Raw genomic sequence first — 18,824 nt, 5'->3', positions numbered from 1 at the left:
ACAGCCTGCTGGGCCGTTCCGGTGCAGCCCTACTCACGCAGCGCCGGCGGGAGCGGGTGATCCTGGACCGTGTCCCGGCGGCTCGGAGCATCCCGGCGGGCGAGCCGCCGCCCCTCGCTCCCGGCCGCTGCGCGCTGTCGGACCGGTGTCGTTTCCCGCGGCTCCGTCGGGGCCCGTGGGCGCCTCTCCCGGCTCCACGACGGGGCGGGGCATGCAAATGAGCGGGCGGAACTCGCCAGTGGGGACGTAGGGCGGAACCGGGGAAGGGGCGTGGCGCATGCAAATCGAGGGCGTTCAGCGTCGCGAAGCCCTGGCGAGGGGGCGTGGCGTGTAGGAACCGGAGGGCGGGGCGTGCGAGTCGGTGGTGGAGAACCTGGCGTGGGCGGGTCTCGTGCGACTCGTGGGCGAGGTTAAGCTAATAGAGCATCTGTGTGCGCGAACGGGCTGCCGGGAGGCTCCGCCGCGGAGGTCTGCGGGGTTCGGCGGGGTCCGGTTCGTCCCTGGAGGCCCAGATCGTGCGGGAGAGCGCGGAGAAGGGAGCGGGGAGCGGAGCGGGGAGGTCGATGCGGGTGTGCGGGAGCAGCCGTGACATGGGGGCGGGCGGCGTTGGGTGGGTAGGCGATCGTGGAGGGGGTGGGGCATCGCTTCTCGGCCTTTTGGCTAAGATCAAGTGTAGTATCTGTTCTTATCAGTTTAATATCTGATACGTCCTCGATGAGAGGACTTTATATTAAACGGATTTTTGGGCCTGGGAGTTGGATCCGGAGCTTGCTCCCTCCGCTCCGCGCATCGTCCTGGTATTGCAGTGCCTCCGGGAACGGTGCACCCCCTCTCGGGGACCTATTGCCGGTTGAAAACAGACGGTGTGCAGGGGCTCCCCACCTCAGCCTTTTACTCGGCGAAAATTGCCGGGCGCGGAGCTCCGGGTGGTGCCGGCCTGGGGAAAGGGCAGTCGCTGCTTCAGGACCCGGCTTTCCCCGTAACACAGCCCGCGCATAGGCCCGGTCACCCGGCGCACCCCGTGAGGCTGAGACACCCCGAGACGGGCCTGGACCCCGTGACACCACGTTTATATCACCGCGGGGATCGGGAGCAGCTACGGCTGCCCCAGGGGGAAAAACCAGCAAAACCGGCTGGGAAAGTAGAAATTGGCCTCAGAAAACAAGGAAAGAGCCTCATCTATTGCTGTCCTCTGCACCCTTGCGTCTCTAAGGTTATAAAAATGACTCTATTTCTACCCAAAATGGAGCGTCCGTCTCTCTCCGAGGGCTGTGCTGCAAGCACATCTCTGCCTGAGCTCTCTCCCCGGACAGACAGACAGACAGACGCCCAGCCGACTCCGGACTCGGTGACGCAGCTCATTCACAAAGAGTCTGCTGTCGATCCCGGGCGCGGCTGCGCTGGTGATGCTTCGGATCATATATAGAGACGCAGGGATAAGTAATCATAATTACACACTTGCTTTCCTTGTAGTAACTTTTGCGGGCTAAAATTAATATTTGAGAGGTCTGGCTAAGTTCCGCCGAGCTAAAAAGAGCATTCCTGGCGACCGAAAGCAAGCTGTCCGTGACGGTTTCAGCTCCCCACCTCCGAGCTAAGGTAACTTTGTCTGGGCCCCCCTACGATACCCGGGTCCCTCCCCATGATGGACACCAGCCTTTGGTAACCCCGAAACGATCGATTTCCTCTTTCTTTTTTCCTTTTTACAGTAGATCGGCCCAGTCTCTGCAGTCACTGGACAGAGGGGGGATGCTGGCCGGATGTGTCGTCTCACGGCCGTGAGAGATGGAAGGAGATGAGCCGCGTAGCGGGCGCTGATGGTGCCCCCGACCGGACGAGCCCCGGGGACACCGGAGCGGACCGGGGTACACCGGCGATGTGGCACCGGAGCGGACCGGGGTACACCGGCGATGTGGCCTGTGCGCTGCCCGAACACAGGGAACGATAATAGCGGAGGGGGAAAAAAAAGACCCCAACCACCACCAAGTTCTGTCTTTAACCCGCAATAGGTCCCCGAGGGGGGGTGCACCGTTCCCGGAGGCACTGCAATACCGGGACGATGCGCGGAGCGGAGGGAGCAAGCTCCGGATCCAACTCCCAGGCCCAAAAATCCGTTTAATATAAAGTCCTCTCATCGAGGACGTATCAGATATTAAACTGATAAGAACAGATACTACACTTGATCTTAGCCAAAAGGCCGAGAAGCGATACCCCACGCCCTCCACGATCGCCCACCCACCCAACGCCGCCCGCCCCCATGTCACGGCTGCTTCCTCCAGCCCACTCCGATCTCTCCGCTCCGCTCCCCGCTCCCTTCCCCGCGCTCTCCTCACCCTCTACCGCGCTCTGCGGGCACCGACTCCCGCCGGACCCCGGTGGCCGCAGCGGCGGAGCCTCCCGGCAGCCCGCTCGGCCGCGGGCTGGCTTATTTGCGTAGCCACGCCCTCAGTGGGCGGGACCCGGCGGGAGGGCGCGCAGCCCGGCGGCGCGGCCATGTCGGAGCGGGAGGAGCGGCGGTTCGTGGAGCTTCCGCGGGAGTCGGTGCGGTTGATGGCGGAGAGCACCGGGCTGGAGCTCACCGACGAAGTGGCGGCGTTGCTGGCCGAGGACGTCTGCTACCGGCTGCGGGAGGCCACGCAGGTACGGCCGGCGGGGCGGCCCGGGCCTGGCCTGGCCTCTCTGCCTATCCCGGCCCCGGTCCCACTCCCAGCCCCGGTCCCGGTGACGGTGCCGCCCCCGCAGAACAGCTCCCAGTTCATGAAACACACGCGGCGACGGAAACTCACTGTGGAAGACTTCAACCGGGCACTGCGCTGGAGCAACGTTGAGGTGCGGCAGCCAGGGCCGGGCTCGGAGGGGTCCCCGCTGCCTCCCTGCGGGGACCAGGACCGGGGGTCCCGGCTGCCTCCCCGCCCCCCGCAGGGCTGTGGGGCTGGGGACACTGGTGGGGTGGCAGACACTGGTGGGGCTGCGTCCTGAGCGCTGGGCCCAGCGGCGCATGCCAGTGTTACGGGTTGGGGTGCCCACAGGTCGGTGTGTCCCTGGAGGGCGGGGGTGCTGGCTAGGGAGGGTGCCACCACAGTGTCCCCCCAGGCGGTGTGCGGATACGGCTCCCAGGACACGCTGCCCTTCCGGGCCATCAAGGAGGGTGAGCTGTACTTCCAGGAGGACCGGGAGGTCAACCTGGTGGAGCTGGCTCTGGCCACCAACATCCCCAAGGGCTGTGCTGAGACGGCCGTGCGAGGTGAGGGGCTCCCCCCCACCCCCAGCGCCCCACTCCTGCCTGACCCCGGCACAGGCAGGGTGCAGGCAGGGCGCAGGCAACGCACTCATCACCACCGCCGTGTTCTCTTGCAGTGCATGTCTCCTACCTGGATGGAAAAGGCAATCTGGAGCCTCAGGGAGCTGGTAAGGAATGGCGGGGGTGATGCCAGGTTGCAGGGGGCGCGTCCTCCCCACGGCGGGGCTGGAGCTTGGGGTGACGTCCCCCCCTGCCATAGTGCCCAGCGCCGTCTCCACGCTGACGGATGACCTGCTCAAGTACTACCAGCACGTCACCCGGGCAGTGCTGGGCGACGACCCTCAGCTGATGAAGGTGGGGTGGGGCAGGGGGAAGCCCCCCTCCACGCCCCAATCCCAAGCACCTGAGTGGGGCTGACCCCCTTCCCCCCCCCCATGGCTGGCATCCTTGCCCGCAGGTGGCCCTGCAGGACCTGCAGACCAACTCCAAGATCTCTGCCCTCCTGCCCTACTTTGTCTACGTGGTCAGCGGGGTGAGCGTGGGCAATGGGATTTGGGGGGGGCCCCTTCGAGCGTGCGTGGGGGGGCGGCTCCCCGCTGAGCCCAGCCCCAATGCCCTGCCGGCAGGTGAAATCGGTGAGCCACGACCTGGAGCAGCTGAACCGGCTGTTGCACATCGCCCGCAGCCTGATCCAGAACCCCTTCCTCTGCCTGGGCTCCTATGTCCGCAGCCTGATCGCCAGTGTCATGTACTGCGCGCTGGAGCCGCTGGCCGCCTCCATCAACCCCCTCAATGACCACTGGACCCTGCGCGACTACGCCGCCATGCTCCTCAGCCGCATCTTCTGGTGGGGGGACCCTCCCTGGGGTGCGGGGGTCCCCGGTGGGGAGATAGGGGGAGCCCCACTGCTGTACCCCTGCCACAGCGGGGTCTGGAGTGTCTGCCCTGTCACCCACAGGACCCACGGTGACCTGGTGAGCGGCCTCTACCATCAAATCCTGCTCTCACTCCAGAAGGTGCTGGCCGACCCCGTGCGTCCGCTCTGCTCCCACTATGGCGCGGTGGTAGGGCTGCATGCCCTGGGCTGGAAGGTGAGAGGGGGGAGGGCCGTGCCGCCCCACCATGGCCCCCGACCGCCTCGTGCCACTGCCTGCCTGTCCGTCTGTCCATCTGTCCCCTCCGCAGGCGGTGGAGCGGGTGCTCTACCCCCACCTCCCCACCTACTGGGCCAACCTGCAGGCGGTGCTGGATGACTACTCGGTCTCCAATGCCCAGGTCAAGGCTGATGGGCACAAGGTCTACGGTGCCATCCTGGTGAGTGGCTTGTCCTGCCGAGGGAGCACGGGCTGGGCCAGGGGCCCAGTTGGGCAAGGGGCACACGCAGCCCCCCACTGCCAGCACCATTCCCCCCCCCCCCCCGCTCCAGGTGGCTGTCGAGCGCCTGCTGAAGATGAAGGCGCAGCAGGCGCCCACCCCAGCGTCTGGGGCCGGCCCGCGGCAGGAGGGCTCCCCGCGGCACAGCCCCAAGCAGGACCCCCCGGCTGAAGCGGGCTTCGGCCTCGGCCGGCCCCTGCTACAGTTGGGGGGTGGCAGTGGTGGCAGTGGCCCCCCCTCGGCAGCAGCCCCTGTGCCACCCACCCTCTCCCTGCACGACATGTACCGCGAGCTCTACGACTTTTTTGGTGACAGCCTGGCCACCCGTTTTGGCACGGGCTTGCCGCCGGCCACCCTGCCACCCCCTGGCACCCCCGAGGGTGTCCGGAAGGAGCCACCGGCCTTTGGGGGTGAGGGGGCAGCACGCAAGATGCCACAGCTGACAGCCAGCGCCACAGTGAGCCCGCGGGAGGAGGAGAGCCCACGGGGCGAACCCCTGCCCGGCCGCCCAGCACTGCACCGCCCGGCCAGCCTGGCCCGTCCCCGCGGGGCCCCCCGGCAGCCCAGCCACCGCCCGGGCACCCGCGACGTCTTCCAGAAATGCCGCTTCGCACCCCGTGGTGCCCCACGTTTCAGCTTCGTCATCGCGGGTCGCCAAGCCGGGCGGCGCTGCCAGGGCCGCCTGTTCCAGACCAGCTTCCCGCAACACCACGGACCTGGCCACGTCTCCCGCTACGCCCAGAAGCTGCCCATGATCGGCCGCACCACCCGGCCAGCCCGGCGGTGGCCACGGGCCGAGTACTCCCTCCACCTCCTCCTCTGAGGCGGGTGCTGGACGCTCGCCCCCCCCCCGGTCTCAGCATTGGCGCTGGGCAGCACCGGGCCAGGCCGGCGTGCCCCTCGGTGCAGGGATCCACGGGTGCTGCCTGCCCCGAGGAGCCACCAGCCACGGCCCGTTGCTGTAGTGTGTGTCCGGTAGTTAATAAAAAGCTGTCCGCTCCTCGGTGCAGGGGGTTTGTAGCTGCTGTGGCGTGGTGGGGCACTGCATCCCCGCCGTTGGTGTGGCAGGGGTGTCCATCCCTTTGTGGGCAAAGTCGAGGCGATGTCAGGCGCCAAGGCTCACGCTGCCAAGCAGAACCAAGAAGGGATGGAGCAGGTTAGTGGGTCGTCGCTGTCCTGGTGAAATCCCTGTCGGTGTTGACAGCATTCCTGACACAGCCCCTGCTGGGGCGCATTCTCCCCATCCGCTTGTGCTCCCCCATGCCGCACATAGAAGGTGGGATGGGTGGATGGGTGGATGGATGGATGGCTGCTGCTGGCTCCAAGCAGGTTGGGGACAGGAGCTGTTCTGGGTGGGGGGGTGGGAGCCACGGGGCTGAGTGGGGCCACCAACTGCGGCAGGACACAACACCATGGCAGAGTAAGACAGCAGCAGCCGGACCCTGGGGCTGCGGTGGTGGCGGCACGGCGGTGCTGCCGTAGTGGGGCTGTGGAGAAGACCGGCCCCGTGCTGCTGGGTGGGGTGGGGCAGAGGAGGCAGGGCGGAGCAGGGGGACGGAAGATGGCGGTGTCCGTCCTGTTGCTGGCGGAGTTGGCCCTCCACGGAGCTGCCTTCCTCTGCGGGATCGTCTGCGCTTCGGCCCTCACCGTGGCACAGGTATCGGGATGGGACAGGATGGGTGGGGGTCAGCCACATTGCCTAGCGTGGGGGGGCAAGCTGGGGACAGAGTGGCTTCACACCACTTCTTTGCCCTGGGGCTCCCCAAGTCCCTCCCGCCGCCCCGGGCTGCCCTCAGGGTCTGTGCTGCTGCCCCAGGTGGGCTCCGTCCTGCTCCTGCCTCAGCAGGGTCTGTCCTAGCCCCCCCCCTCCCCGCCCCCGCCCCACAACTCCTGCACCCCCCTGTTTGTGGTCACCAGGTGCTGTGGGGAGCCAGGACACAGGCAGGCAGCACGGTGGGAAGTTGGGGGGTGGGGGGGGGGGTGGCTGAGCCCCCTGCTCGTCCTGCGCTCCCCGGCACGTCATGTGAGCACAGGAGTGAGCCGGGGCGGTTTGGGTTTCCTTCCTCCTCCAACGCTTCTCTCCTCCTCCTCCTCCTCCTCCTGCTGCTCCACCTCATCTCGCCGGTCTGTCCTGCTAGGGCTGAGCGTGGTTCCCTGTGGGTGCCTGGGGGAGTCACTGAGCGGCAGCCCCCCCACAATGGTCTCCTGTTCCTAGGGAGAGTTTGGAGGATGGTGCATCCTCTATGGCACGGTGAGCTGGAACGGGACCATGCTGGTGCCCAAGTCCTTCAGCCACATCTCGCTGTGCTATTTTGTCTCGACCATCTCTGTCGTGGTGGCCCTGTACTGCTTCTCATCGCTCCTCTACGGCATCTACAGCTGCTGCACCAACGAGTCCCAGTGGTGAGCTGGGGGTGGCGGGGCTGGGGGTGCCCCTCGAAGCACTGCGCCGCTGATGCTGCTCCCCTCTTCTCACAGGGACCGCACCTGGCTCAGCGTTGCCCTGGTCATCGCCTTCATCATCCTCTTCTTCCTCCTCATCTCAGCCTGCATCCTCCGTGTGGGGATGGATGCTTTCTGCGCCTCCATTGTACAGACCAAGAGCCTGTCCAGGTAGCAACGACCTTCCCCGGGGGGTTCCCTCTGGGAAGGGCCCCCGCCTTCTCCCCATACCTCACGCCCGCTCTTCCTTGTCCCCCGCAGTTGCCAGGAGGCTGAGCACAAGCCGTGGCTGTCCTACAGCCCAACTCGCTTCTACAGCAATCTCTACAGCGCGCAGGTAAGCCGGGCGAGGTGGGGAGCGCGGTGAAGGTGTCCCCCCCACCTGGGATCTGCACAGACCGGCTGGTGGGCGAGGAGGGGGAGATGAGCGAGGGGGAGCAAATGAAAAGCTCAAGTCCCACTTTCACAGGGGAGAAGGGAGGGAGAGTCTGTCTGTCTGTCCTGGCATTTGGGCAAGGGACAGTGCCCATGCACAGGGGGCTGTTGTGAATAGGGGGTGCAGCTGTACCTGCAGGCATGCGGTTGCTGCTATACACCCGCATGTACAGCATCCCCGTGACTGCTGCTTCAGCTTGGGGGGGGCCCCTTCCCAGGCGTAGGAATCGGAGGGGTGTGGTGTGGAGGCACGTGGTTACAGCTCAACCCCCTGTCCCCCTGCGCCGGCCCCGCAGGCGTCAGCCTGGGTGAACGTGTTCTTCTGGTGCCTACTGACTGCCCGACTGCTGGTCCAGCGGCGGAGGGAGGCCCCTTTCCTGCTGCTGCGTCGCAATGACCCTGAGTGGAGTGCCGAGACGGAAGCCATTTTTGGGGGACGACCCATACAGCCCTGAAAGAAGGGGCTACCGGGGTGGGGTGGGGCCAGACCTGGGTAAGGAGTGTGGGGTACGCTCCAGGCACCCTAGGGTGCAAGAGAAGGCAGGGACGTTCGTAGAACTGCAACCCCCGTGGTGATGAAGCCAGCGGTGCTGAAGGACCCTCTGGCAGCGAGCTGGGTGTTGCGTGGTGCCGGGCGCCCCCTTGCAGCTCCCCCTCCATCGCCAAGGCTTTCTGGGTGCTGAGCTTTGTTATTAAAGATGAGGATTTCCCACCGAGGAGCCTGTGCCTGTACTCGAGTGCTCACGGCTGCAGGAGGAGGGGTGTTGTAGTGGCTGTTGGAGGAGGAGGAGGAGGAGGAAGAAGGGGGCCACTGCTCAGCTCTGCGTGCCCGCCGCGTCCGGCAGCGAAGCGGCTGTTGGACAAGGACTGTTTGCCAGCACCCGGCTTTCCACGCGTGTGGTGGCAGAAGGGCGTGCGGGGGCGAAGCGAAAGCGGCTGCGGCGCCTCCTGCACCGGGAGAGCCCGCGGTGGCAGCACCGGCTGAGGCGGCCGAAGCGGAGAACGGCGGGGAAGGAAGCGCGGCCCCCGCTCCCCGGCAGGGGAACACCCGCTGCCGCAGCCAACAGCTCTGTCTTTCACCAACACCAGGTCCCCGAGGGGGGGTGCACCGTTCCCGGAGGCACTGCAATACCGGGACGATGCGCGGAGCGGAGGGAGCAAGCTCCGGATCCAACTCCCAGGCCCAAAAATCCGTTTAATATAAAGTCCTCTCATCGAGGACGTATCAGATATTAAACTGATAAGAACAGATACTACACTTGATCTTAGCCAAAAGGCCGAGAAGCGATACCCCACATCCTCCACGATCGCCTACCCACCCAACGCCGCCCGCCCCCATGTCACGGCCGCTCCCGCACACCCGCATCCACCTCCCCGCTCCGCTCCCCGCTCCCTTCCCCGCCCTCTCCCGCACCGCCCGGGCCCTCGGGGAGGAACCGACCCCCGCCGGACCCCGGCAGCTGCAGCCCTGGGCCCTCCCGGCGGCCACTTCGAGTCCGTGGGTGCCTCGATTTGCGTAGCCCCGCCCCCGAGTCGCATTCACCCCGCCCCCTCGTTTCCCCAAACCCAACCCCGAGCTACATACCCCGCCCCTTCGCCCCTCCCTCGCGGCAATCTGATTGGCCTGCTGCGCACCGCAATTTGCATTCGCTCCGCCCCACCCCACCCCACCCCGAGGCGATTTGCATCCTCCGCCCGGATTTTCGCATGCGCCGCGGTAGCAGCGATCTCATTGGCCGGGGACGGCCCCGCCCTCGCCTACGGCGGGAGCCCGCGGGTACCGGCCCCCCTCGGCAGAGCGCTGCCGGCCCCTCCGTTCAGCCTCCGGAGGGAGGCTGCGCTCGGCGGGGCTGCTTTGCAGAGGAGGCGGCCGAGGGGCGACCGCATCGCTGCCCGCCGCTGCCCGCGGAGAACGGACCAGCCCGGAAGAGCAGACGGAGCGGAGCGGAGCGTTCGGCGGCAAGGGACCGACCGCGCGCCTCTCCTCCGGCCACCCCACCGCCTCAGGGCTGACCCAAAGTTAGCGCCGCTTGTTCCGGCATCGGCCAAACGCCTCCGGGACAGCCGCGGGCAACACGGAAAGGAAAGAAGCTTCCGGCCCACCCCGTGCTCGTGTCGGTGCAGCCTCGGAGGCCCCGCATTCTCCGACCCTCGTGACAGGGAAACGTCAGCACCAAAAGCCTCGCACGGGTCGAGGATGGAGCGCTGGCGGTGGTTTCCGTTTCTGACTCGCCCCTGCTCTACCTTTCCCTGAACTCTCATTTCTTTCCTTTTCTCTCCCCAAAAATCCCCACCCCGGTGTCCTCAGGACGCACCTCCCCCAGGAGAACCCACGCGGGACACGGCTGCAAAACAGACCTTTTACTGCAGAAGCTCAGGACGGAGGAAACACCCCCCCATCCCCTCCGTCCTGGGGGTCCGGGTCCCCCGCGGGACCGTGGCCCAGGCGCTGCCGCACCACGGTGGGCAGGAAACTATGCAAGAAGTGGAAAAAGTCCCGGAAAAGCGGCCCAGGCGGGGCTGGGGAAGGCACCAGGCGCAGCAGCACCCGCGCCTCCTGCCGCGTGCCAGCCACCCGGGCGCTGGCCTGGAAGCGCAGCAGCGGCTCCAGCGGCTGCCCGGCGCCCTCCTGCCGCACGATTGCCTCCGACACCTTCTGCTCCAGCTCCAGCGAGTCGCCCTCCGGCCCCTCGGGGCCATCCCCGTGCTGCAGCTGCCGGCGCACGCGGCGTCGGCCTGTCCACACGCGGTGCCAGACGGCGCAGCTCCAGCTTGCCGCTTCCTCAGGGACTTTCGTCCGCGGCCTCTTCCCGCCTGGGAGCGCGGTGCCGTTGGCTGCCTCGGGCAGACAACGCTTGGAGCCCACCGCCGGCAGCTCCGCTGCAGACGGCTCCTCCGTGTCTGTTCCCGTGGGCAACTCCTCGGACAGCGCCGAGTGCCCTGGGAGCCCGGACTCCTCACGGGGAGCTCTCGGTGGCTTCCCCGCGGCACAGCTGCACTTGAGAACGTCCCTCAGCACGAAGGCGATGGCGGCGCAGACCTCCCAGAACCAGGGGCCACGACCGCTGGGCTCCTGGCAGAGCTGCTGGGAGCCGCCGGCAGCCTCCAAGGGAATGGAGATGAGGAAAGCGCCGGCGCTCGCCGCCCCTGGCTCCACCGCCCCCGGCTGGAAGAGCCGCGTCAGCCCCCAGGCCCGGCCCTTGCTGGATTTGCGGCGGTACTGCAGGCTGCGGCAATACTTGGCGGCGTCGCGGCAGCAACGCCCAAAGCGCGATGCCGTCTTCTCGTTGACGTTGGCTGCCACGTTGTGGCTCAGCTCGAAGGGGTCCTGCAGGTTGAGGGGCCCCAACCTCAGCCCCTCGCTGGCCTCGGGGGTGGTGGGGGGTGGCAGCGGCAGCGCTCGGCCCTCCCGCAGAGAGATCACCTGCCCCGGGAAGTCGAAGTCCCCAAAGGTGTGGAAGAACTCAGACAGCAGCGAGCCTGCGGGAACAAGCGGTGAGGGCAGCGTGGGGATCCCGGGACCCCCCCCAGACCCCTGCCTGGCACTTACAGGGACTCTCGGTGTTGGTGCTGGGCTCCAGCGCCGCCACGTCCCGAGGGAAGCTGCAGTCCCATCCAGCCACGACGGTGCGGTCCTCGTCCCCTGGAGCAGAGCGGCGCTGAGAGGAGCACCGGCACAGCGGGGCCACGCGCAGTGGCCTGGATGGGGGACTGAGAGACAGACAGATGGACAGAGAGAACCTACCTGCCAAGTCACGCAGCCGGGCGACGGTGGGCAGCACGGGGGGGCTGCGCGTCTGCAGGAAAAACAGCACCAGCAGCGTCAGGGCGTAATTGTTGAGGAGGGGTCCGCCCCCAGAGGGGTTTCCTGGAGGAGACGGCATCAGAGCTGCACCGCGCCCGCCGACGGGCCGGGCAGGACCCCGCTGTGAGCGCCACCACCCGCCCTCACCTGCCAGGCCCTGCTGCTTGGCCCAGAGCCGCACCGCGTAGACCAGCGGCCGCACGCGTTCGTCCGCCTCGGCGCAAAGCTGCAGGAACCGCGTGTTGAGGAGCGCCAGCCTGTGGGGACGGAGGTGTCACGGGAGAAGGATGCATCACCGGAGGGGAGAGGTCCCCCCAGCAACCGCCCCGGGGTCCCGCGCCCCCCAGACCTGTTGTCGATGGAGATGTCGCCCGCCAGCCCCGACTGCTTGTGGCAGAACTTGACGACAGGGCGGCGGGCAGCGGGCACAGCCCGGACGCGGCGCACACCCGGAACGCAGCGCCGCAGCACGGCCGCCACCAGCTCCAGCACCTCCGGCACCGGCGTCGCTGCCAAGTCGATGTCGCTCAGGATGGAATCCTCTGCACCGGAGCCGGAGCCGGCTCCGAGAGCATCTCGTGTTGACGCCTGGAGGGATTTGGTCCGCTCCAGGTCCAGAAGCAGGTCCAGATCGCAGCCGCGGGTATCAAAGCCATTGATGGAGGAGCCAAAGGGCATGACGGCGCAGCCTGGGTGGGGAGAGGCAGAAGCGCGCATGAGGGACGCGGCCACGTCACGTGCTCGCGTGTGGAATGTGGCAGCCGCGTCATGTGCTCGCAGGAGGGATGCGGCCATGCAGGGGGTGAGGAAGAGGAGACTCACCGGGGAAGAACTCGGTGAAGACCTCCTGGAAGAGAGTGACCAGGAGGTGCCGCACGCGGCGCTCGTCCTCGCTCAGCTCCAGCAGCCCCACCAGCTGCGACATCTGGGCGTCCACCTGCGGGGACCGGCGTCACCGGCGGTGCTGGGGCGCATCCTGCCCCGACCCCCGTGGGAAATGCCCAGGGCCACCCGCGATCCCCAGTGTGTTTCCCCAGGCCAAGCAAAACCCTCAGCTGAGCGATAATCAGTAACAATAGGCGAAAGACAATACGGTTTATATCTTCTGTTTTTAACCAGCAGCAGATCCCCAAAAAAGGGGGGTGCACCGTTCCCGGAGGCACTGCAATACCGGGACGATGCGCGGAGCGGAGGGAGCAAGCTCCGGATCCAACTCCCAGGCCCAAAAATCCGTTTAATATAAAGTCCTCTCATCGAGGACGTATCAGATATTAAACTGATAAGAACAGATACTACACTTGATCTTAGCCAAAAGGCCGAGAAGCGATACCCTACGCCCTCCACGATCGACCACCCACCCAACGCCGCCCGCCCCCATGTCACGGCTGCTCCCGCACACCCGCATCCACCTCCCCGCTCCGCTCCCCGCTCCCTTCCCCGCGCTCTCCCGCACGATCTGGGCCTCCAGGGACGAACCGGACCCCGCCGAACCCCGCAGACCTCCGCGGCGGAGGCTCCCGGCAGCCCGTTCGCGCACACAGATGCTCTATTAGCTTAACCACGCCCACTAGTCGCACGAGCCCCGCCCACGCCAGGTTCTCCACCACCGCGACTCGCACGCCCCGCCCTCCGGCTCCTACACGCCACGCCCCCTCGCCAGGGCTTCGCGACGCTGAACGCCCTCGATTTGCATGCGCCACGCCCCTTCCCCGGTTCCGCCCTACGTCCCCACTGGCGTGTTCCGCCCGCTCATTTGCATGCCCCGCCCCGTCGTGGAGCCGGGAGAGGCGCCCACGGGCCCCGACGGAGCCGCGGGAAACGACACCGGTCCGACAGCGCGCAGCGGCCGGGAGCGAGGGGCGGCGGCTCGCCCGCCGGGATGCTCCGAGCCGCCGGGACGCTCCGAGCCGCCGGGACACGGTCCAGGATCACCCGCTCCCGCCGGCGCTGCGTGAGTAGGGCTGCACCGGAACGGCCCAGCGGGCTGTGCCTCGGCCAGCGGGGCCGGGATGCCGGCGGCTCTCCCGCTCCGCCCGGCATCTTGTCGCGGAGCGCGGCCCAGGACCGCGGGGGGAACCGACCCCCGATGGGCGGGGGATCCCGGCAGCCCGTTCGAGTCTGTGGATGCTTTATTAGCATAACCACGCCCTTGATTTGCACGAGCCCCGCCCCCGCGCGGCCCTCCAGCTACGGCGAGTCGCAGGCCCCGCCCCCAGCTTTCTACGTACCACGCCCCCTCGGCGTCTCTGAGCGCCCGTCCCGCCCCGTCGCCCTCCCCAAACCCAGTCCCGCTCTGCGTACCCCGCCCCCAGTTCCCATGCGCCCCGCCCCTTCGCCGGGTCCTGGCAGCACCGCGATTGCCACGCTCCGCCCCTCAATTTGCATTCGCTCCGCCGCAATCCCCGCCTACCCCCGAGGCGATTTGCATCCTCCGCGTGGCTTTTTGCATACGCCACGGTAGCGGCGATCTCATTGGCCGGAGCACGCCCCGCCCACGCCTACTCCCCGCCGCCCGCCCCGGGACCCTCCGGCCCCGCTGCCCGTTCCCCCGCCGGGGGCACCCGCCCGTCCTCGGTTCATCCCCGCGGGACACTACCGGAGCGGGGCAGGTGGCTGCCCTCGGCGGTAACGCAGCGAGACGGAGCCGCTGGGCACGACCCAGCGCAGGGCTGTGAGAGACAAGATGGAGGGAGACGAGCCGCCGTAGCGGGCGCTGAGAGTGATCTGGCTGGAGCGGAGGGCCGGAAAAGCAGCCGGCGTGCCCCAGCGATGCCAACAGTTCTCAGCCCGGCCTCCTTCACCAGCTGCCCATACAGGTCAATACGATAAAACAATATCTCACCCCCACCACGCTCTGTCTTTTACCAATATAAGGTCCCCGAGGGGGGGTGCACCGTTCCCGGAGGCACTGCAATACCAGGACGATGCGCGGAGCGGAGGGAGCAAGCTCCGGATCCAACTCCCAGGCCCAAAAATCCGTTTAATATAAAGTCCTCTCATCGAGGACGTATCAGATATTAAACTGATAAGAACAGATACTACACTTGATCTTAGCCAAAAGGCCGAGAAGCGATACCCCACACCCTCCACGATCGCCCACCCACCCAACGCCGCCCGCCCCCATGTCACGGCTGCTCCCGCACACCCGCATCCACCTCCCCGCTCCGCTCCCCGCTCCCTTCCCCGCCCTCTCCCGCACCGCCCGGGCCCCCGGGGAGGAACCGACCCCCGCCAGACCCCGGAGCTGCTGCGGCGGAGGGAAGCTCCCGGCGGCCATTTCGGACCTGGGATTTGCATCGGCTCCGCCCGGCCCGGCCCCGCCTCCCTGCCTCGGGGAGCCCCGCCCCGCCCCGCGGTTCTCCCGCCGTGTTTAACTCTGACGGGAAAATCGTTCAATAGCGAAGGGAAAAATCCTTCCCCTAGCCCGGAGGGGACGGGGACGGACCCACCAGGTCCCTGCTCTGCCGCTAACCTGATCCCGGCTCTCCCCTGCTCCTCAAACCGTCCGTCTCCTTTAATGTCCACAATCCAGATCAGGAAGTTAAAAAAGAAAAGAAAGAAAAATCGACAGTAGTCCGCTTTGGAAGTGTTTAGAAGGTGGCGGAGGCTCCTGGTCTGACTGGCAGGGCAAGGGGGTGAAAGCAGACGACAGTGGGGAGTCACCCACCAGCTGCAGACAGTTAAACAGGAAGGTGCAGGAACCACCTACCAAAGTGGTTTTCCAGATAAAAATTTAATATATATTAAAAAATAATTTTAAAATCTCCTCAGACGGATACGATCTTCCCTCAGGAAATGCAGCCCGGAGCGAGGGTCTCCCTGAGGCTGTCTTCCCTCAGAAAACACAGCGCGCAGTTCCAGCCAGAGGTTGTGTGGCTGAGGAGACCCTCCGGCTCGGGGGGTGGTAGCCACGCTGGAGGGTTCCCCCCCCGGTGGAAGGGGGGGCCCGGCCGCGGAGCTGGGGGAGCCCCGAAGGTGGCGGACGGTCCCATCCCCTCGCCACCCCTCGCGGTGCCTTTTCCCGCCAACCCCCAAGGTTCGGCGACTGCGTGGATGTGCGCGTGCGTCACGCACCTTCCCTCAGCACCGTGCACGCGCGCTCCCCTTTTCCCGCCCTTTACCCTGCCCCCCCCCCCCCCCCCCCGTCCCAGTAGGCGCATGGGGTCGGGGCAGCCCCAGTGCGCATGTGCCTCCCTCCTCACCCCTCCCCTTCCCAGCATGCCCCGCGGCCTATTTAAGGGCGCGGGTGGGCACTTCTCGGCCATTTTGTCGGTGCAGCCAATGCGGCCGGTGAGTAGGTGTGCGCGCTCCGCTCTTTATTGGGCGGGCTTGGGGCTTGTGCTGTGAGCGGTCGAGATGGTTTCGGTAGCCGTGTTCTTCTTCCCTGAGGTGGTGGGAATCTATCGGGTCGCCTGGCAGCGAGATTTCCTTCATGGAGGTGCCATTTTGTGCCTCCCTGTGCACCCTGAGGGAGTCGTCTCTGTTAGGCGATGGCTTCCTCCCACCCTGGGCCTAGGTGGGCGTTTCTGCCTTTGGTTTCCCGGCCGCGTGTGGCCGGGGCTGTTCTTCCCCCCCATCTCTGAGGGGGCTGTGGTGTGCGGGGGCTCTTCGGTGATGAGTCCATTCACAGACCTGAACTGACTGCGGTGTGAAGGCTTGTAGTGTCTCTGAGGAGAACGGACTCGTCCTACCCTCCTTACCCGAGCCGGGGGAGGCTCCGGTGCGTCCCGCGCCTTGCCAGGGGGCGGGGAGAGTGCGTGGTTTCTACTTTCTGTGTTCCTAACTCTTTTTTTCTTTGTTTTTTCGGCTTTCAGCCCTCCAAATGGATCTTCTGCTAGAGGTGAGTATTTAGTCCGCCCTGTAGAGACCGGACACACTTTGTTGGTATAAAACCCCCTTGATTTAAATGCAGAATTACTGCTCAGCCTGGGAGCCAGTGCTACAGGGATGATCCCACCGAACTCTCTCTTGCTGATAGTGCCGTGGAGAAGTTCTGCATCTGGCTCTGAGCGGCACTGAGCCCCGAGGGGGGGATTGGACCCCACCCTGGATGAGGAGAGGCCGTGCCCTGGGGCGGGGGGGTGTCACGTTGTGTGAGCCGCCGTCCTTAAAGTTTTATTTTATTTTAAAGATGTGGAACCAGTCGGCCGTGGGTTCCTGCAGCTCCCTTAGAGGTGAGCACTGGTTTTCTGTCACTTTTAAGGGGGGGACACACGCAGGATTTTCACCCTGAATGGGTTGTCCCCATCCCACCCCCGTGGGGAGCAAGAAGGGGTCCAACACCCACCTGTGACCCCCCTCGTGAGCTGGATGGGTGCAACGTTGGTGCAAATTTTGGGCTGTCCCCCCCTGCTCCCTTGCTGTTCGGTGACGAGTGACAACCGACAAGCATATGGCTGAGTGTCCCTGATGCCACATTCCCACTGAGAACTGCCGAGCACGGGGGGGGTGGCCCCACGCCGGGGGTGTGGGAGGAAGAATCGGTCGCCCTGGGCTTTATTTGATTAATAAATCACAATTAATATTAATTTTTCCAGCCTGGGGGAGCAAGCCCTGCTGCTGCTGCAGCGGGCGATGATTGGCTTGGTTGTTCCTGCTGAGCCCCAAAATGCCATGAATTAACCCCAAAGTCTGAGATGCGCCCCAAACTCCCTGTGGGGGTCCCCCCCACGCAGGTAAGTGCCTCACCCATGCATGCCCACCCCAACGAAGCACCCCCCCACACTCCGAAGGGATGACACGCTGGGCTGGAGGACACGAGTCCGATGGCAGCTCCGAGTTACCAAAGCCCTGATCGGACTGTGGCAACAACAACAAAAAAACACCCGTGGGGGGGCTCCCACGTGTACCCCCCCCCAACTGACACCCCCTTTTTCTCCACAGCTGCTGCTGTGGGTGGGAGGATCCGGTGAGTTCCTGGTGAGTTCCCGGTGCTGGTTGCCACTGGCCCCCCATGAGGAAACCCCCACGCGTCTGACCCCCCCCAAATCCAACACCAGAACCTGCCAAAGGTTGAACCCACTGGTGATGGTGGGGGGGGGAGGAGGACGCCTCGTCCTGAGTGGACGGTCTGAGGGGGCCAAGGGGTGACGATTTAGGAGGGGGGGGTCCTGGTTGTGGGTCATGCACTGACACCCCCCCCCCAATTTTTCTTGCAGGAGCAGAGCAGAGGGAGTCAGGTCAGTGCTGCCTCATGGGGGTCTTTTGTGGGGGGGTGCCCCCCACTGGTGGGGTGGATTTAGGGTCTCCAGTGGGGGGATGCTTTCCCCCAACCCCTTTGGGATGAATTCGGGGTTCTCAGGGTGGGGGGGAGAGTGTCCTCACTGGTGCACTGAAGTTGGGGTCCCGGTGGGGGGCTCCTCACTTTTGGGATGAATTTAGGGGTGTCCCCCGTGGGTGTGATGACCCCACTCAGGAATCTCGTTCGGCTGACAGCCGCTGCTGAGGACACTGTCACTGATCCAGGGGGACGGGTCACCCCCTCTGTGGGCTGCCCCCCTCCCCACTTTTGGGGTGATCCTAACCCCCTCCCCAATTGTGTCCCCACAGGGTGACAGTGGAGTCTGGGGACACTTGTGGGGACATGGGGATGAGGTATGTAAGTGGGGGGGTCCTCTGATCTCATTGATGATGTCGTTACCCCCAGTTTTGAGTATAACTCCCCCCAATTTTAGTGATGAGGTCAACTAGCTCACTTTGACCCACCTGAAAACACCTGAACACCTGAAAAATTGGGGGGCACGAGTTGGGGGGGGGGAGGATGTCACGAGTGGGGGGGTGTCCTGTGGGGCTGGGAAGACCCTGACACCCCCACTCTCTGCTGTCCCACAGGCTGGTGGAGGGATCCTGGGGGTGCTGAGGTGAGTGGGGGGGCTGTGGGGTGATGGGGGGTCTGCGGTGACATTGGGGTGGGCCATGGGGGGACTCTAGGGTGTGCGTGGGATGTGGGTGGCTGTGGGGTGACACGGGGGGGCTGTAGGGGTCTGGGGGGTGACTGGGGGGGTCCGTGGGGTGCCCCCCCCCCGCTGCCGAGGATGAGCCGATACCGCCCCAGGCTGATCCCCCTGACTGAGTGGTTCTCCCTGAGGCACCGGGGGTGTGGGGGGGGTCCCGGGTGGACGTGGGGGTCCCATGGGGAGGGTTCGGACCTCGACTCATCACCCCCCTCTTCCCTCCAGCGCCTCTTCCGAAGACCTGCTGCTGTTTTGACTGTGTTGATGTGAATAAAAAACTATTTTTGTTAATAACGCCGAGTTTGTCTTAAGTGGTGCGGGGAGGGGGGACGGGAGGACGACACACAACCGCGGGGGGGGGGGCGGGCGTGTCTCCCTTAAAGCCCCGCCCTCTGCTTGTTGGGGTCTTCCACCCCCAGTCTCTGGGGGGGTGGGGATGGGGGGGGGGGCTCCTCTTGGTCCTCACCGGGTCCTCCCGCCCCTCCCGTTAATGGGGACCATTCCCGGTCGGCGCGGAACCTTCGAGGGGCGGAACGAAACTGCGCGGTCGCGGGGAGCCGGTTTGCGCCTGCGC

The 18,824-nt window shown here is 65.9% G+C and overlaps 3 protein-coding genes, 1 long non-coding RNA gene and 8 other non-coding genes across 17 annotated transcripts; 7 read left to right on the top strand and 5 right to left on the bottom strand.

The window, feature by feature from the left end:
• Window positions 1–640: 640 nt before the first annotated feature.
• On the top strand, window positions 641–831 carry LOC140660643 (U2 spliceosomal RNA). The gene has a single exon (XR_012045441.1). It is a non-coding gene; the product is annotated as a U2 spliceosomal RNA (small nuclear RNA).
• Window positions 832–2,018: 1,187 nt separating this feature from the next.
• LOC140660656 (U2 spliceosomal RNA) lies at window positions 2,019–2,209 on the bottom strand. Its single transcript, XR_012045454.1, has one exon. It is a non-coding gene; the product is annotated as a U2 spliceosomal RNA (small nuclear RNA).
• A 237-nt stretch (window positions 2,210–2,446) lies between these two features.
• Window positions 2,447–5,615, top strand: TAF6L (TATA-box binding protein associated factor 6 like). 2 transcript variants are annotated; one of them, XM_072881370.1, is made up of 10 exons: window positions 2,447–2,640; window positions 2,743–2,829; window positions 3,094–3,244; window positions 3,358–3,408; window positions 3,501–3,595; window positions 3,699–3,773; window positions 3,868–4,088; window positions 4,200–4,332; window positions 4,427–4,555; window positions 4,668–5,615. In XM_072881370.1, exons 1-10 carry the CDS (start codon window positions 2,494–2,496, stop codon window positions 5,436–5,438), a joined length of 1,860 nt encoding a protein of 619 aa, XP_072737471.1. In that variant the 5' UTR covers window positions 2,447–2,493; the 3' UTR covers window positions 5,439–5,615. The 2 variants fall into 2 exon arrangements, with proteins under 2 accessions (XP_072737471.1, XP_072737472.1); XM_072881371.1 differs by having other exon boundaries at window positions 2,500–2,640; window positions 2,748–2,829.
• Window positions 5,616–6,146: 531 nt separating this feature from the next.
• Window positions 6,147–8,208, top strand: TMEM179B (transmembrane protein 179B). Its single transcript, XM_072881053.1, has 5 exons — window positions 6,147–6,272; window positions 6,831–7,018; window positions 7,094–7,228; window positions 7,319–7,394; window positions 7,789–8,208. Exons 1-5 carry the CDS (start codon window positions 6,177–6,179, stop codon window positions 7,945–7,947), a joined length of 654 nt encoding a protein of 217 aa, XP_072737154.1. The 5' UTR covers window positions 6,147–6,176; the 3' UTR covers window positions 7,948–8,208.
• A 382-nt stretch (window positions 8,209–8,590) lies between these two features.
• On the bottom strand, window positions 8,591–8,781 carry LOC140660653 (U2 spliceosomal RNA). Its single transcript, XR_012045451.1, has one exon. It is a non-coding gene; the product is annotated as a U2 spliceosomal RNA (small nuclear RNA).
• Window positions 8,782–9,844: 1,063 nt separating this feature from the next.
• Window positions 9,845–12,846, bottom strand: LOC140660392 (speckle targeted PIP5K1A-regulated poly(A) polymerase-like). Its single transcript, XM_072881250.1, has 7 exons — window positions 12,774–12,846; window positions 12,120–12,234; window positions 11,647–11,986; window positions 11,445–11,554; window positions 11,238–11,360; window positions 11,043–11,135; window positions 9,845–10,972 (listed from the first exon to the last, which is right to left on the bottom strand). Exons 2-7 carry the CDS (start codon window positions 12,220–12,222, stop codon window positions 9,867–9,869), a joined length of 1,875 nt encoding a protein of 624 aa, XP_072737351.1. The 5' UTR covers window positions 12,223–12,234; window positions 12,774–12,846; the 3' UTR covers window positions 9,845–9,866.
• LOC140660642 (U2 spliceosomal RNA) lies at window positions 12,435–12,625 on the bottom strand. Its single transcript, XR_012045440.1, has one exon. It is a non-coding gene; the product is annotated as a U2 spliceosomal RNA (small nuclear RNA).
• Window positions 12,847–14,180: 1,334 nt separating the features above from the next.
• On the bottom strand, window positions 14,181–14,371 carry LOC140660644 (U2 spliceosomal RNA). Its single transcript, XR_012045442.1, has one exon. It is a non-coding gene; the product is annotated as a U2 spliceosomal RNA (small nuclear RNA).
• Window positions 14,372–15,546: 1,175 nt separating this feature from the next.
• On the top strand, window positions 15,547–18,544 carry LOC140660393 (uncharacterized). 5 transcript variants are annotated; one of them, XR_012045393.1, is made up of 9 exons: window positions 15,799–15,813; window positions 15,928–16,017; window positions 16,112–16,137; window positions 16,429–16,471; window positions 16,835–16,972; window positions 17,181–17,216; window positions 17,456–17,476; window positions 17,847–17,891; window positions 18,476–18,544. It is a non-coding gene; the product is annotated as an uncharacterized lncRNA (long non-coding RNA). The 5 variants fall into 5 exon arrangements; XR_012045391.1 differs by lacking the exons at window positions 15,799–15,813; window positions 15,928–16,017 and adding an exon at window positions 15,547–15,587; XR_012045395.1 differs by lacking the exons at window positions 15,799–15,813; window positions 15,928–16,017; window positions 18,476–18,544 and adding exons at window positions 15,547–15,587; window positions 18,129–18,157.
• On the top strand, window positions 16,237–16,311 carry LOC140660647 (small nucleolar RNA SNORD26). Its single transcript, XR_012045445.1, has one exon. It is a non-coding gene; the product is annotated as a small nucleolar RNA SNORD26 (small nucleolar RNA).
• On the top strand, window positions 17,246–17,376 carry LOC140660649 (small nucleolar RNA SNORD22). Its single transcript, XR_012045447.1, has one exon. It is a non-coding gene; the product is annotated as a small nucleolar RNA SNORD22 (small nucleolar RNA).
• LOC140660648 (small nucleolar RNA SNORD31) lies at window positions 18,322–18,389 on the top strand. Its single transcript, XR_012045446.1, has one exon. It is a non-coding gene; the product is annotated as a small nucleolar RNA SNORD31 (small nucleolar RNA).
• Window positions 18,545–18,824: the final 280 nt, after the last annotated feature.

The sequence above is a fragment of the Ciconia boyciana genome, chromosome 16 (genome assembly GCF_034638445.1).
Source record: "Ciconia boyciana chromosome 16, ASM3463844v1, whole genome shotgun sequence".
NCBI lineage: Eukaryota > Metazoa > Chordata > Aves > Ciconiiformes > Ciconiidae > Ciconia > Ciconia boyciana.
This window is presented reverse-complemented; position numbering and strand designations above follow the sequence as displayed.

Bases quoted from the DNA above. Each gene is read 5' to 3' on its own strand.
- TMEM179B (XM_072881053.1), top strand. From the start codon at position 6,177: ATGGCGGTGTCCGTCCTGTTGCTGGCGGAGTTGGCCCTCCACGGAGCT. The intron at 7,229-7,318 runs GTAGCAACGACC...TGTCCCCCGCAG, and splicing joins CAGACCAAGAGCCTGTCCAG to TTGCCAGGAGGCTGAGCACA. The intron at 7,395-7,788 runs GTAAGCCGGGCG...CCGGCCCCGCAG, and splicing joins GCAATCTCTACAGCGCGCAG to GCGTCAGCCTGGGTGAACGT.
- LOC140660392 (XM_072881250.1), bottom strand. From the start codon at position 12,222: ATGTCGCAGCTGGTGGGGCTGCTGGAGCTGAGCGAGGACGAGCGCCGC. The intron at 11,987-12,119 runs GTGAGTCTCCTC...CTCCCCACCCAG, and splicing joins CTTCACCGAGTTCTTCCCCG to GCTGCGCCGTCATGCCCTTT. The intron at 11,361-11,444 runs GTGAGGGCGGGT...CGTCTCCTCCAG, and splicing joins CAAGCAGCAGGGCCTGGCAG to GAAACCCCTCTGGGGGCGGA.
- TAF6L (XM_072881370.1), top strand. From the start codon at position 2,494: ATGTCGGAGCGGGAGGAGCGGCGGTTCGTGGAGCTTCCGCGGGAGTCG. The intron at 2,830-3,093 runs GTGCGGCAGCCA...GTGTCCCCCCAG, and splicing joins TGCGCTGGAGCAACGTTGAG to GCGGTGTGCGGATACGGCTC. The intron at 3,774-3,867 runs GTGAGCGTGGGC...CCCTGCCGGCAG, and splicing joins TTGTCTACGTGGTCAGCGGG to GTGAAATCGGTGAGCCACGA.